General features: G+C 37.2%; 1 protein-coding gene and 2 long non-coding RNA genes across 4 annotated transcripts in view; 2 read left to right on the plus strand and 1 right to left on the minus strand.

The window, feature by feature from the left end:
• Positions 1-15,043, plus strand: part of ergic1 (endoplasmic reticulum-golgi intermediate compartment 1) — a 65,268-nt gene that overhangs the window by 13,921 nt on the left and 36,304 nt on the right. The window contains exon 2 of the mRNA XM_088343429.1: positions 7,876-7,937. Coding sequence (XP_088199555.1) covers positions 7,876-7,937 — 62 coding nt within the window. The remainder of the gene's footprint in view (positions 1-7,875; positions 7,938-15,043) is intronic.
• LOC148359982 (uncharacterized) lies at positions 8,837-10,009 on the plus strand. Of its 2 annotated transcripts, XR_015851270.1 has the most exons (3): positions 8,838-8,973; positions 9,051-9,217; positions 9,634-10,009. It is a non-coding gene; the product is annotated as an uncharacterized LOC148359982 (long non-coding RNA). The 2 variants fall into 2 exon arrangements; XR_015851269.1 differs by having other exon boundaries at positions 8,837-9,217.
• LOC148359983 (uncharacterized) lies at positions 10,093-11,558 on the minus strand. The gene is made up of 2 exons (XR_015851268.1): positions 11,322-11,558; positions 10,093-10,559 (listed from the first exon to the last, which is right to left on the minus strand). It is a non-coding gene; the product is annotated as an uncharacterized LOC148359983 (long non-coding RNA).

A 15,043-nucleotide genomic window follows, 5' to 3' on the forward strand; every position in this document is an offset into this window, starting at 1 on the left:
TTTCATGAATTCCTTTATTCTTATTTTTTTTTACATTAATTGCCTCTCGTTTATGTTTATCATGCGGTAATCTAATTTTAACATGTATTTGTTTCATGTTCTGATGCTCTTTTCTGATTTATTTAAAAGTATCATACTGTACTTTTGCGGGGCTTGGAACAGATTAGCGCATTTACATACAAAATGCATCTCAGGTTGCGAAGTTACTCCCAGAACGAATTAAATTCATAAGCAGTACTCTACTCGTTATTGACAGCCAGAGCGTTAGGTAACCCCGGTAGTCCAAATAAGTTAAATTCCAACAAGCCTTCTTTTTAGCGTGACAGCAACTATTGGCAGTCTATGGCTTATAATTACCTAATTAAAGAGACGTGGCACGCAGTATAACCGGATGACGAAAACAGCACGGAGTATTTTGGAATATTCCCTCTATTATAATCCACAGTGTATTTTTTTATTATGAATAATCCCGAAAACTTCCCTGTTATATAAAGACAATTAAACAGCTCTAGTAAATTCAAATCGAAATGTATTTTTATAGAACATTTTGGGTAACCAATGACAACTCGTAGTCCTGTGTCAAAACATTATTTTCCATCCAACAACCTGGAACTAAAATGTGTTAACTCACTATGGTTAAAACAGTATAAATTGAACTAAACTAATGTTTATAAATGAATTCATGAAATTTTGGCTAGGCACAGACCATAGGTGGAAACTATCAGCAAACACAGACGAAACAATCACTAATGTAAAAATTCAGAAACTCAAGTTTTAAAACTGTTGAATGAAAACAAGGACACATCAGTAAAATACGGTAATCCTTTTTTCCAAGTAAAATCTTCTTGGATGGATCTTTTTTTATTATTATTAGTAAAATTACCCAAAATATACTCAAATATGAAAATCTATCTGCCATTTAAGATCATTTCAAGTTTAATGATTCTTATTTCAGGGAAAAAATGCTAAAATTAAAGTAAAAATAAATAAATAAATAAAATAAAAATCAGAAAATATCCCTGAAAGTGACATCATCGGTGTTTGGAACAAGAATTAGGAGTGAAAACGTGAAGATGAAACTGATTATTTAAACGAACTTTTCCTTTTTGTTAAAGTCGTCTCAGCCAATATTGCCAAACAAGTTAAGTAAACCTTTTCAACGCTTACATTTTTAGTTATAAAATGTTGAATGAAAAAGGAAAATAAGTACAATTTTCTTGCACCTTGCAACTTTATTTTGGGCGGTAAAATGACCAAACATTTTTATCTTCTTCAAACTTCCGACTCATTCAGATTGATTGCTTAGCGCCCCTGCTGCTGCAGCTGAGTACTGCATACTATTACTCAAAATTGACTGATTTATGGATTATCATCCTCATAGTCAAGTCATGTGTATTTGTATAGCCCTTAATCACAAGAAGTCTCAAAGGGCTGCACAGACTATTAGTTCACCATGCCCTGATCTAAAACCTGGTGGCCCAGCAGCGGTACTGCATGCCCAATTGTAAATGAGCGGAGTTTTTTTTTCTTTTTCTTTCTTTTGCAAGTATTAGGCCCCCTTGCAGCATAGAGCGGTACTGCAAGTCCCTTTATAAGTCAATGGAGATTCATGAGACGTTAATTATTCATCTGTTTGGGAACGAAATACTGCCAACATTACGATGATCTAAGGGCTCACAACAATCCGATTAAGGTTTTAGTCTGACTGTGATTTTTCGGATTGCAATGGATGGGTTAGTCGATTGACTTTCAGATTATTCATCCATGTCACCTAATCTGATATCTTGTGTGCATGTGCATTTTCTCATGCTAGGTTTTTTTTATTCCCCTAAAGCACTCTGGGACTTGTAGTACTGAGACATACATCCAAACGTATTTGCTGAAAAATCATTTTCTGCCCGATGGCAAAATGCGTGGTGTATTCATCTACATATCTTGGGTACCACAGTTGTATCCATCCATATATAGTGTAAGGCTATGCTTTTGGCCAATTTGGTGTGTGACATACATTAAATCATCTTTTTCATAAGGGTTCCTAAACTTGTGGCCCGCGGGCCATGTGGGCCCTCTATGATGATGGTTTGAGGCCCCTGCCGTCATATGAAATTTTAACGAATTGAGCTCATTTTTACTGACAGAAGTATTCTTGTATTAATCCTGATTTTGTAGAAAATGTATTTGTTTTTATTTGCTGACGTATTGTGGATTTTTATATTACTGACTTACTAATTTTAATAATGTTTAGGTTTTTTTTTTATAACTTTATTTTGTATAGGGTAAAAAGATGGAGTGGTTGAGAACAGTGGAATGTTCTTTTCTGTGATTTTCTTACAGAAAACCTGATTTGGCCCCACCTCACTCAGACCCAAATCTGGGCGCCCCTAAGAATGTTGCGTTTTAGACATCTGGATTATATAATGTCAAAGGTTAAATGCTGAAATGGTGTCTATTTGTGCAACGACGTAGCTTGTGCTTCGCCCCTTTCCAATCAGATTATGGGCAAATGCATGTATTTTAGGTTATTAGTTTGTCTCTAGGCATTTAAACATTCCCTCCAAATTGCTCCAGAAATATTCCTTTGCTTATCATATTATTGTCTTCATGTAAACTTGGTTTAATTTGCTTACTCTAAGTTTTGAGGGACATAAATTCAAATTAGGACCTGGGAACTACTAATTCTTGGAGAATTCTTCCCCGCAATTCCCTGATGCTGCTCTCCTAGCATGAACCTGAACACAGTAAGGTCTCAACCCTATGTCAAAAGAAAAAAATGAAAAGAAAATCAACAAAGTGAAGTAGCAGAGTCCGGTAGTGAACAGGATGCTCCTCCCTCTTGCAATCCTCCCCCACCCGTCATGAGTTTGCTGCAAGAAATGTCAACAGATGTGAGTGTTTTGGCAGGAATTGAGCCCGAAAAATGGATCGGGACCCAAAAAGGGCATGTGCGCCAGGCAGTGAGTTCACCAATTGGAATAGTTCTGATGTCAAGTCATGCTTTTCCCTCTCCTGTTTTTAAGTCTTAAAAGCTTTGGAAGAGTCACTGCATGATGATGACTTGTGCAATAATTTATTTGTTTTAATTGTTTTGTTTTTGTGCTGTAATCTTGGGGTGGGATGATTGTGGATGTTAGTCACTGTGATGCTTCATTGGCACTAACTACAAATTACGTGCTCAACTGTAAGTCATCGGGATTGACATTTAGTAGGAGTGTCAGAAATAATACCTTGCACAATTTGAATTTTAAGTAGGGAATGGAATTGAGTAGGTGTGCTAGGTGATTATGTAGACAGATTCTCGCCCTTATTCGTTTGTTATTGTATTAGGAAGTACACACACATGCTCTGCCCCCTGAGATTTGATCTACAACCTCAGTGGAAATGTTTAAATCTAGGCTAAAAACACTTCTATTCTATAGCTTATGAATGACCTGTTTCATGTTGACAATATATGTGTATTGTTTGTTATTGCAACATCCGTTGCAACCTGGTCATCCTGGAAGGGGGATTACATCATGTGCGGTCCCTTCTCAAGGTTTCTTCCTTTTCCTCATGTTGAGGTGTTTGCGTTTTTCCTTGCCCTCATGTAGGTTTTAGATCAGGGGGTGGTGTATTAATAGTCTGTAGTTTGCAATAATCTGTGGTCTGTGCAGCCATTTGAGACTCCTTGTGATTAAGGGCTATACAAAAAACCAATACTTGACTGAAATATGTTATACAAGCAGATCAACTCTAAAGGGTGTGTATTCAAAGAACAACAACATGAGTGGCCGATAGCGTCAATGATGTAATTGTCAGAAACAAGGAACAGCAGTGTGCAACATAAAGAACTAGCGTCCTATGAAATCTCCTTATTAGTTGTCCAATATTAAAAACAGAATAAACTTATCACGCCCTAACAAGAAATGAACTGGTTCGGAAAAATCTCAAAATTCTTTTCTATATAAAACGTTTCGTTCAGGTAACAATGTGCATTTTTTGACCACGTAATGTATTGTGCCGTGCTACAAGGCACAAGGAAGGAAAGTGTGGAGACTCAAAGTGACCAAACACACCATTTTTGTCTCCTTTTTTGCCTAGCCACAGTCTTTCATGACATTTTTGGGTACCTGACAATGCGCTAAAGATTTTAGATTTTGACATTTTCAGATGAGGGGATGTTGTATGGTGGTCTGCACCTTTGAGGCTTTTTGAGATAAAGGACTATAAAAATATATACGATTGGGGCGGCAGTAGCTCAGGAGGTAGAGCGATCGTTTTAGGATTAAGGGATCCCAGTTCGAATCCCGGCTTGTCCGTGTTACATGCCGAAGTGTCCTTGGGTAAGACACTGAACCCCCAATACCCCCAATAAGCAGGTTAGCAGCCTTACATGGCTGCACAGATCATGGCCGCTGTTGGGAAATGTGAAGCACAATGTAAAGCGCTTTGGGAAGTCATTGACTTGAAAAGCGCTATATAAATGCAGATCATTTCAGATCATTTCATTTCATTACGATTTGAAAACAATGCCAAATTAAGTAGTTTTTTTTCACGTTTGTTTTTTCACAGATCCATATGATTTATAAATGTATTATTTCTTTTTTTATTTTTATTTTGCGGTTATAGCTTTTTTTCAGTTTTAGCTCAGTTCTCAGAGGTTCTTTTTGCCGTTTTTCTTTCGTTCCAATACAAACTAGAAAATTAAAAAAATATATATTTTAACGCAAATATTTTTTCTTTATTTTATTTGCTCAAACTAAGTTTTTTTGGTTTACAGTATCCTCCCAAAACATTTGGACTCTTCTCTAAGAAAGAGCTGAGGTGAATTCTAATTTTAAATCCTATACTAAAGTCAAGCTACAACTACTGTGTATACTTCAAACGGTTTCAAAATCCTTATTAAAATAATACATATTCACTTTATCGCCCAGTTACATAATAGAAAACCAATGATTTACATTTTTCCCCAAAATTACTTATTTTTCTACTAACAATACATCAAAAATAAGTATCTCTAGCAATGTTGTTTTAATTTATATTTTATTCAATTATTTTTTGGAGCATAATATTAAGTTATTCAGAGTAATGTAATCATTTTCAAGTAAAAAAATAAATAAATCACGTTTTAGCCCAGTTACGATCTACACAGCAACCATCAGCAAGTGTATCCAGATTTTTTTCCAATTTGTCCAATAAAAATACATACTTGCCTTTGTGGACACTGCACTAGTCGAAGCATGAGAAACCAATTCTGGAGGCAGTTTCAAATGTATTTTTTTAAAAACTGTTGAAAAGAAAAACCGTGTGACCACAATTCTTGTACACTTCAGTGATCATTTTCATTTATATGTCCTCCTATTTTGTGTCCCCACAAATGACATTGAGATGACATTCACATCTTATTTTTTGTTGCAAATTCTTCGATTCAATATCGGAACCAGATTGCTTTAACTTTGTCCCCGGTCTTGTTCTGGTTCCTTTCCAAGCACGTGTTTGGGAAGGCATAGTCTTCAAGCTAGATAATTGAATAATTGATGCATTTGTTCAGCTCCTTTTTTACAGAACCTGTTCAGTGATTATTCATCTTTAAATGCAGCAATTATTGCGCAACGTGAAGATGAATAATCAAAATCTCACGCATCCTTATCTTGCACGTTCTGCCCTACCTGTTTATCAACAATCACTTTTATCAACATTACTTATAATTTTTTGATTGAAAGTAAATAGAAATAAAATACAGAAAAGCAAAATAAATTTGTAAAAAAAGATTTGCCAATGTTGTTTTTTTATTATTATTTCTTTTTGGTGACAGTCTATTTCTTCTGCGGTGGACATTGCATACTCAATATCCGCAGGCCCTAGGTAGTCCCCCAAGAACACCTGAGTAGCCCCCAGACCGGTTCTGAATACAGCTCACCATTGCTGAGTCATTGTGATTTTCATGGATATTTTATTTCTAACTGGCATGAGAAATCATTGACCTTATTGGTGTCTTAAATTAGACTGTGAAAGACTGGGCAAAATTATAGGAAAAATGGTCCAAAGGGGATATTTGGTCATTTTTTTAGTAAAAAACAATATTTGATTTCAACAATAAGCAAAAATAAATCAACTAGCAAATACTTTCAAATATGTATAGGTCGAGAAATAAGCATTTACATTACATAAGATGACCCTCACCTGAAGGGAGCTGACATAATTGTCCGCCGTCTGGCTGCTTCTGTTGCACAAAAACCTCAGAAAAGGCTGAGCAAAATAAGTAAAATGGTGCATCTCCGTAGTTTGTATCCTTCCTTATGCTTTTTAGTGCTCGTTTTCAGTTGCACTACAAAATACAGCCACGTCTCGTGGCCAAACAATTCACACTTTCCCTTTAAACACATGATCAATTTGTCCCAAATTCATTTTAAAAGGACCTCTTATCTGTGTATTCAAATGATTCTGTGCCTTTATACAATGCAGATGTTTAAGCAGTTGATTGAGACTTTTTATCCCTACTTCTGATAATTACAAACTGGTACTAACATAATAATAACAGTAAGAACACAGTTAAAACACAAAACTTTTTTAGAAATGACTATCAAACCGGTAGTCCTTTGCACTAAACAAAGACAAAAGAATAGCTTTCCGCCACAAAAAGATTGGTGATCCCTGCTCTCTTTTCAACTTTAAACGTTTTTCCTATAAATAATAATACGCAAATACAGTAGTTCTTTTTTTTTTCTCCGGGGTTGCGTTCCGAATAGTCAAAACATTTATTTTTTAAAGATCAGAAACATAAGCAACAATGACAAAACAACAACTATAAATCCACAAATAAAAACACATACCATAGAATTGCATTTGAATAAGAGGTCTTTTTTTGTCATTATACAATAATTGGAGGGGTTCTCCTTTCAGAGATGAGCCAGATATCCGTGATAATTAAAATACAAGAATCACAAATGTAGCAGTTTCCCCACAATTTGTAGTTCCAGGTCATCTGTTTCATGGATAATGAGTCTGGGGTCAGTGAGATACAGACTTAACAGGTAAGGCTTATAAAAGTTGTTACATAGCCCAGCCCTAGCAGTAGGCTGGACCTGCAGCCTTGCAATCGCTTTCTCTCCCTACGCCGCCTCAGTCTCTTCCCAGACCTGAAAATGAGGAGCACCAAAAGGGTGATCAGCATTTCTTTGTGCTCTTCTGACTTTCCTGAGTCCGATTCAACCAAAGAATTTCTTTTGAATATAATGAGCCACCAAATACTAGCAGTCGACAGGCTCTGCAGTTTGTTTTGGTGGACACATTGACTTGAATGCCCGCACCAGTGTTTGACTGACAGCATATACCAGCCTATCACAGTCACGCACAGAGACAGTCACGTCTACCTAACACACACACACACAAAGCCTTTCACAACCTGCCCGTGTGATGGCATTTGCTGTGTGTTGTTTGCCTGAGGAACATCCGCACATATCGAAACTGTGATACAGCGAGGGGTTACTGTACTCCATTTCACTTGTCAAACGCTCACACAGAGCATTTTGTTTCATAAGTTCATTGTTTTTGTTTTTTTTAATCACCGAGGCTGTATCCTGATGCTGTCATATATTTAGTCAGTCTCGTAATCTTACGGCGGCTTTGTCAATGTAATGTGCCGGGCCCCTCCGCTGAGGTCAGGTCAGAAATGTAGTGCAAGCAGCCGGGTGTGTTGTCGCTGCAGGGGCCCGCCCGAGCCCCGTCCAAATCGTGGCAGGGTTCCAGTGCTAACATTCCAGCACTCCTCCGTAATATCGCACAGCCCCACAACGGGTACAAAATGTTCCTTTCTTCTCAGCACGTCTTGTTGACCTTTTCTATATTTTTTTTCCTCTCACCCTGATTTCCTCCCCGTTTTTGTGTGTGTCTTCCCAGGTTCGATATCTACAGGAAAGTGCCCAAAGATCTCACACAACCCACGTACACAGGCGCCTTTAGTAAGTGGAAGAACTGAAGTTTAGTTTCAATGTGCTCTTCTTGTGTAAACAGCTTTCTACTGTCTACTGGCAGACAGTCAGTTCATTGTTATTTTTATGGATGTTGATTGCATTCAAATGAGCCTTATTAATTCATCATTTAACCAAGCACATTTCATTGCATTTCCATTTACCCGCCATTCATAGAAGTCTTACACAAGTGACACTGGTGTCATTGTTTGTGGTTCTCCAAGTTGTTTTATGTCATTGTAAAAGAAGCAAATCACACTTTCCACAAGTAATGCTTTATTTAAATGGACAGTGTGTAAAATTACTGGTTCATAGTGATACAAATAAACCTTTGATTCGGTAAAAACATAGTTTTTAATACGGACGCTCTCCTACTTTTGACCATTCGACTTATGTAAAAGGGCAGATACGAGCATTTTTTTTCGGGATGTTAAAAAATATCTGGACGTTGCTGTAAGTTAGATTTTGTATTGTGTGCACCTTTTTCTGAGTACAGGACATCACTGTAGTGCTTCATTCCGCCGCTACCGTTGTGTGGCGCTGTGAGAGCTCACCCAGCATCCACTCCGAAGAAATCCGGCTACCTCTTTCTAGTTAGTGTGTAAACATAATATACTGTATCTCCAGCGCGCTGAAATGATCTGCATTAGCGCTAAGAACGTTGGCATTTTTTTGTTTGATATCTCATGCATCCATTCAATATGGTTGGTGTAAAGTGTAAAGAAGAGGCGAGCGTTTTCTTTTTTTTAATGAAAGTGTAATAAGAAAAAAGCACATCCCCAAAAGTAAGTTAAACTCCACTTTAGTTATCTTTGTAGAGCATATTTCTATGAAATGTTTATTTTTTTAGTACAAGATATTACAGGTTACTCATACAAGCCTTAGGCCCAATCCCATTTCTCTCACTCGGCCCTGAGGACCCTCCAGTGAGGTCCCTCGATAGAGGAGTGCCCTCCGCCGGTGGAGTGCAAAGTGGAGATGGTTTGGACAAGACTTGCAAGGTTCCACCCCTGTCCAGGAGATGGCGGTAATATTAATTGGCTGTAGACCTCAGTGACGTATTGGTCTACGTCACATGTAAACAACTCGAGTCTCAACCTGTAGTGTGTCAGTTGGAGAGTTCGTGCAACGTTAAAAATGCCCGCTACTGCTGTGTTATTACCGATTGCCTGAAAGCTCTTCATCTTTTCCGTGTCTCCAATCAACGGAGGAGAAATGTGCTATACTGAAGACAGCTTCGGCGCTATGTAGTGCTGATTCATCTTTACAAGGTACGTACACTCATTAAAAAAATGACCCGTTCAGTCAAATACAGTAAGAGTTAACATACAATGCACGTTCACATAATACCCTAGTTTGTGTAGACATAAATGGCAACCTACTTATTAGTATCTTAATGCCATTTTATGACATATTGTAGGGGTCTTGAATCTGTGACATGACGAAACGTAAACAAACACAAGAACAGTCCACCTGACCCTTTAGCTGGCATAATATCGTCACCAAACTTCCCTGTACGACCCAAAAACCTTAGTTCATAAGGAATTTAATTCAAAAGAGTTGTCATTGGATATAAAAAGGTCATTTCAACATTTTTTCATGATGCTTACATCACAGTTAAAGCGGTCTTTTTCTTTTCTATGCCCACATTTATGTCTAAATTGATTTGTTATCTATTGTGTTCCAGAGTGGCTGTCCCATAAGCGTGGACAGGTTGGACAGGAATGTTCCCATCCTGTGCTTATGGTTGGATGTGGAGTCAGAACTCATTCAGGACTTAAGGTTGAGCAAGAAGGTTATGTGGGCCCTGCAGGAGCTGCTAAAGAGGGAACAGGGCCATGGCTGGAGGTCTTGATCTACGTGTACTGGCTGGTCCACGCTCTGTCCTACCGTGTGGTGTCACGGGTCTTCAGGGTTCCCAGGTCCACCGTACAAAGAATTGTCCACAGTTAATATGGAATAAATTGCCCAAAAGCCATATTTTAGGCTCTGGAAGTCAGACCCACATTTGCATTATGTGCTTTTCTGCATTACTATTCAATAAACATCTTCATTTTGAGTAACACCTTGGTGGTTTATTTCATAATGATGTGAGATACTGTGTGTGAACTATGTGACTGTTGGACAGAAAACAACTACAAATCACTCCAGCTTAAATAATAGTTTACTTTCAGAAAAACAAACTCACATTGGGCCAAAATACATAATAGTAAATAAATAATGTGTCACAAATTTTAACAAAAATATACCAATACTTCCATGAAGCTGGGAAACACAAACTGGAACTTCATTGAGTTCTTAATAAAAAAAAATATTTTCCTTTTATAAAACAAAGGGAAACATTGCAGAGATGTCACTGTTCTGGAAATTTGTCCACGAGCTTCCCAAAAAGGACAGGAACCGCTCAGTTTTGGCCACAGTTTCTTCGAGCCTTTTCCTCACTCCGGCAGACTCCACTTTCAAAAAGTCAAGGAGTGTATTGTGCTTCCTTTTTTTTCTGGGTGATTTGGGGTTTGGCGCCGGATTAGAAGGTGCCAACGACGTGCCCGGTGGTGTGGATGGCGTGGTAGCTGTGATGGTGACCAGCTCTTCCACGGGACGTTCTACAGTGGCCTTTAGGTTGGGTGGAAAAAACAAGAATTACTTAATGCTGATGTATTATACAAAAACAACTGTGTATAGGGTGCTCAACAAGTTGATGTGAGACAGGAAATTATAGGATGTGTTCTGGATAAGTATTTGATAGTGAATAGATACACAAAATTGACATGTTATTCTTATGGCTGTATGAGCCTTCTATTGGCCAGCATCACATATGCTTTAGAATTGTCTCCACATTTGGACAACATTTTGAGAAGGTAATTAGTTTACTTAATATGTGTTTACAGAGAAGGCAGTGGACTATGTGATAGTAGTTTGTTTCAACTGTATTTCCACGTGAAATTCGGAGACATTACTCATAATGCATGATGAAAACTAATGCATTCTGATCTCACATGAAAGAATCATATTGTAAATAAAACACGACACCCGAAATTGTGTGCAGTAAACAAGCGCTTATGTCCAGAACGGTATTCTGACTATGCTCCTTTAGCGACTGGCCATGTACAGTAGATGTAAAAGGACGACTCGTTTAAGATAAAAACAGGGATGGGCTGAACCGTGATTTTCTGCACAGTTATCCTACTTTACAGTTTGTAGCGTGAAGATTTTTTTGCCAGCTCCCTTGGTAGATTAGTGCACTTCGTAAAGTAGCGATTTTGCAATGTTCGTGTTTTAACGCGAAAATACGATTTTCTATTGCATTTACGTCTAACTAAGATATCTCAATACATTTTGTTGCAAATACATGCGTGGTTGTGGAAAACTACTTACATTTGTGCGGTTCCTTTTCGGGCATGTTTGTTGATATTGAGAATTCGCAAAGCCTTCTGGGTAGTCACTTCGCTGCCAAGTGAGGTCGAGAGCCCCCTCGGTCTTGAAGTGGCTACGACATGGTTTGAGGGCACTTCTGCCTCGGTCTTGAGAGTATCGGGACACACCCCATTTTCACGTGAACGCGCAAACCGAGTGACTAGGGCACATAGCGAGTGAAAGTGCGAAGAATGGGACTCAGCCTTAAACTTCCCTATATAAACCTTCCATCCATCCATCCATTATCTGCACCGCTTATCCTCAGTAGGGTCGCGGGGGTGCTGGAGCCCATCCCAGTTATCTTCAGGCAGTGGGCAGGTGACACCCTGAACTGGGTGCCAACCACAGGATACATTTACTGTATATGATTGTATTATATCCTTCTACAGAGCCACAGTGGAGAGCATTCTGACATACTGCAAAGGGCACACAGACAGACAACTCACTCGCTCATTCACACCTAAGGACAATTTGACCCGGCCAATTAATCTGACATGCATGTTTTTGGATCGTGGGAGGAAACCAGAGTGCCCAGAAGAAACCCACGCAAGCACAGGGAGAACATGCAAACACCGCACAGGAAGGTTTGATCTCATGACTTTAGAACTGTGCCGCACACGTGCTAACCACTGCGCTGCCATGCTGCCCTATATCAACCTTAAACATACAAAATATAGCACTGAGGCAACTTACAAACAAATTCAAATTACGAACAATCGTCCAGATCGTAAGTAGGGCTGCGTCAGTAATAGGCAAACATACAGTACATGAACTATCTCACCAATGTTAGTTTTTTTTTAAATATTGGTCGAGAAATTTGTATTTCTTTTACACAGCAAATCCATATCTAGTAGTATATCTTTCTGCAATGGTTTTCATTCACATTAGACAATAAAGAGCCATCTAATAGTCAGATATTACACAACATACCCTAAAGTTATGTAAGTTGAGCAAGGATTTTTTTCCCCATTATTTTACACACTTGGTAAACCCCTTCATGAATTTTAGTTTGAAGCACATTAGGGTGGTCCTTATTTTTCGACTTTTAAAATTTCATGCTCTGACCCCTTGAATATGTTCCAATATATACAAAACGTAATTAGGCAAAGTTTCATCAAAATCAAAGGATATTTAGAGGTCGCTCAAGGCCTCTGAAATTTTGGTATGAAAAATAAGGATTTTTCGCACATTATATCAGACCTAGTGTACAAAGTTACTTGTAACTTTTCTTGTGTTACAATTATAAGCAATGGACTGAAATTGGATGTTCTAAAACGCCGTACACATAGGGTTAAGATTTCCGTTTTTTTCTCGAAAATTGCCAAAATTTTACCATTTTGGGAAATTTCAAAGTCGTTGAGCTACCTCTAAATATTATCCAAATAGTTCAAAATTGCACACAGTGTGTTTTTATCGATATAAGAACATATGCGGGGGGTCAGAGCCCAATATTTCAAAAAAAAAATTTTCGACCCCCATTAAGGACCACCCTAAAGCACATTTAGCACATTTAAAATGTGTTTTTTCAAGAAAAGACAGATAATCTATTTCAGTTTGCATACTATGTTGCTTTTTTTATAGTTTATTTTAACAATTATTTGGGTAGTTATATTATGTCATTATCGATGTTGACATGTAATTAAATTTAAGTCATTCATTTAAATGCAATTACTTTAATTATGTAAAAGTAAATGAAAACTTGAAATGAGTTTTTTGTGTGTATCTTAAATGATTTTGAAACATGATTTTCATTTGACTAGAAACACAAGTTAAAAATAATATTTGATGTGATTTTGATTATTTCATTTTTTATGAAATAATTTTTACTAAAATCAAGAAAAAAAATCTCACGTGAAAAAAGCAGATTTATTTTAGATTAAAAAAAACATGATTTAATTTTACGTAAATGAGTTAAAAAAAGTAAAAACAGTAAAATATCTTTCATTATGAGCAAAATTTAGTTTTTCTTCATGGAATTATTTTTAAAAATTAAAAAAAGAAAAACCTAGATGAAATAAATCATGCTTTATTTAGATGCAAATGATTTTAAAACATTTACTTTTTAGTTGAAACACAAAAGTAAAAATATAAGTAAAATATTATTTAGTTTGAGCAAAATGTGTTTTTAATGGAAGGAAAGAAGGAACTGAAATAAATATAAACACTTTAAATACTCAAAATGAAAGTTGTTTACATTTTTTAATTTTACAAAAAAAAATATGATATAGTCAAAAAAGTATTCAAAATGAACAAAAATATAGAAAAATAAATATTAAAAAAAAAACACAAGATACAAGTAAGAAAAATAACCAAAATTATCTGCTATTGAGCACCTTTTTGCAGTAAATTGTCACAAAAAAATCAAAACAAGCACAAAAAACATTAAAATAATAAATGTGCCCCCGATCCATTATCCCAGTGGACTATTGAAGAAAGTAAGGGTCCAGCATTGCAGATGTATTTTACTGTTCGGGCCATTGAAGCATGCAAGTGTGGCCTGCCCGCACTTTTTTAGCCGCGTTCCATTATCCCCAGTCGACTATTGCCAATCCCAGGGGCGGGGACTATATGATTCATTCTTTATTTCATTCTTTATTTCTGTTCTCTCCGCCCTAAATGAACAGCACCTGCGCTACTTTGCAGATTTTTGCATATCTTAGTGAATTCTTGTCCTCCGTAACTGCAATAAACAAGGGAATACAGTATAATAAGTCCATACATAGTCAAGAAAGATTTTGGCAATCAATTTTTTATACTCACTACAAAACATTTTTACAGTTGACATCCCAAGAATCTGTGTGCACTTGACTCCCTTTGAAATGAATTTGTGTTTATGGAGTCAGGGAGTGAACAATGTGGAAGATAGTTTGTGCAGTATATATTTTATCATTCCAAATGGATATGGACCTTCATTTTTAGGTATTATTCCTTTCTTGTTTTGCAAAAAAATATGTCCTTCATCTGGCTTTTGTCTTTCAAGCTAATTTAATAGCTTCAGGATCCAACCGCTTTTCATTGAAAACAGGTGACGTGTGTCTCTGTGGACATTGTGCTAGTTGAAGCATGTGAAGGCAAATATTAGCAAATGTGGAAGCAGTTTGAAAATTACGTTATCGAAAACAACTGATGAAAAAAAATAACTTGGGAAAGATAAACAGTTTGACCGATTCAATTTAACCAACGCACAAAAAAATGTTATCGTTGGTTTCACATTCTTAAGCTTTTTGTTTCTCATTCTTTTATTGAGTGAGCAAATGTTTAAGCAGTTAGAAAATGACGTCATTGAAAACAATTGAAAAAGGATACAGAGACCTCTCACTGCTTTGCCCTTAGGTTATCGCTGGATTACTGCTTTGCGGATTTCGAATTGTCTTCATTTTAAACAATATAACGTATTGTGTTCTGAGCTGGCAGCACACAGCAAATGCTATTACTGGGGCAAGTTAGGTAGAGCTTTTTGTGTTAGGTGGGTGATAGGCTGATGGATGGTGTATGCGTGGCGGGCGCACTAGTCAATGGGTTCACCCAAAACCAACTGGGAAGCACGGCGACAGCTAGTAGCTTTAGCGGCTCCTTACATTGAAAAGAAAAAGTTAAATCAGGCTGTGAGGAAAGTCAGAAGAGCGCAAAAAATGGTGATCATCAGCGGGTGTTCCGTGGATTGTTATTGGGTCCGGGAAGTG

This window comes from Urocampus carinirostris, chromosome 9, assembly GCF_059441175.1.
Source record: "Urocampus carinirostris isolate Australia breed hairy pipefish chromosome 9, RoL_Ucar_1.0, whole genome shotgun sequence".
Taxonomy (NCBI): domain Eukaryota; kingdom Metazoa; phylum Chordata; class Actinopteri; order Syngnathiformes; family Syngnathidae; genus Urocampus; species Urocampus carinirostris.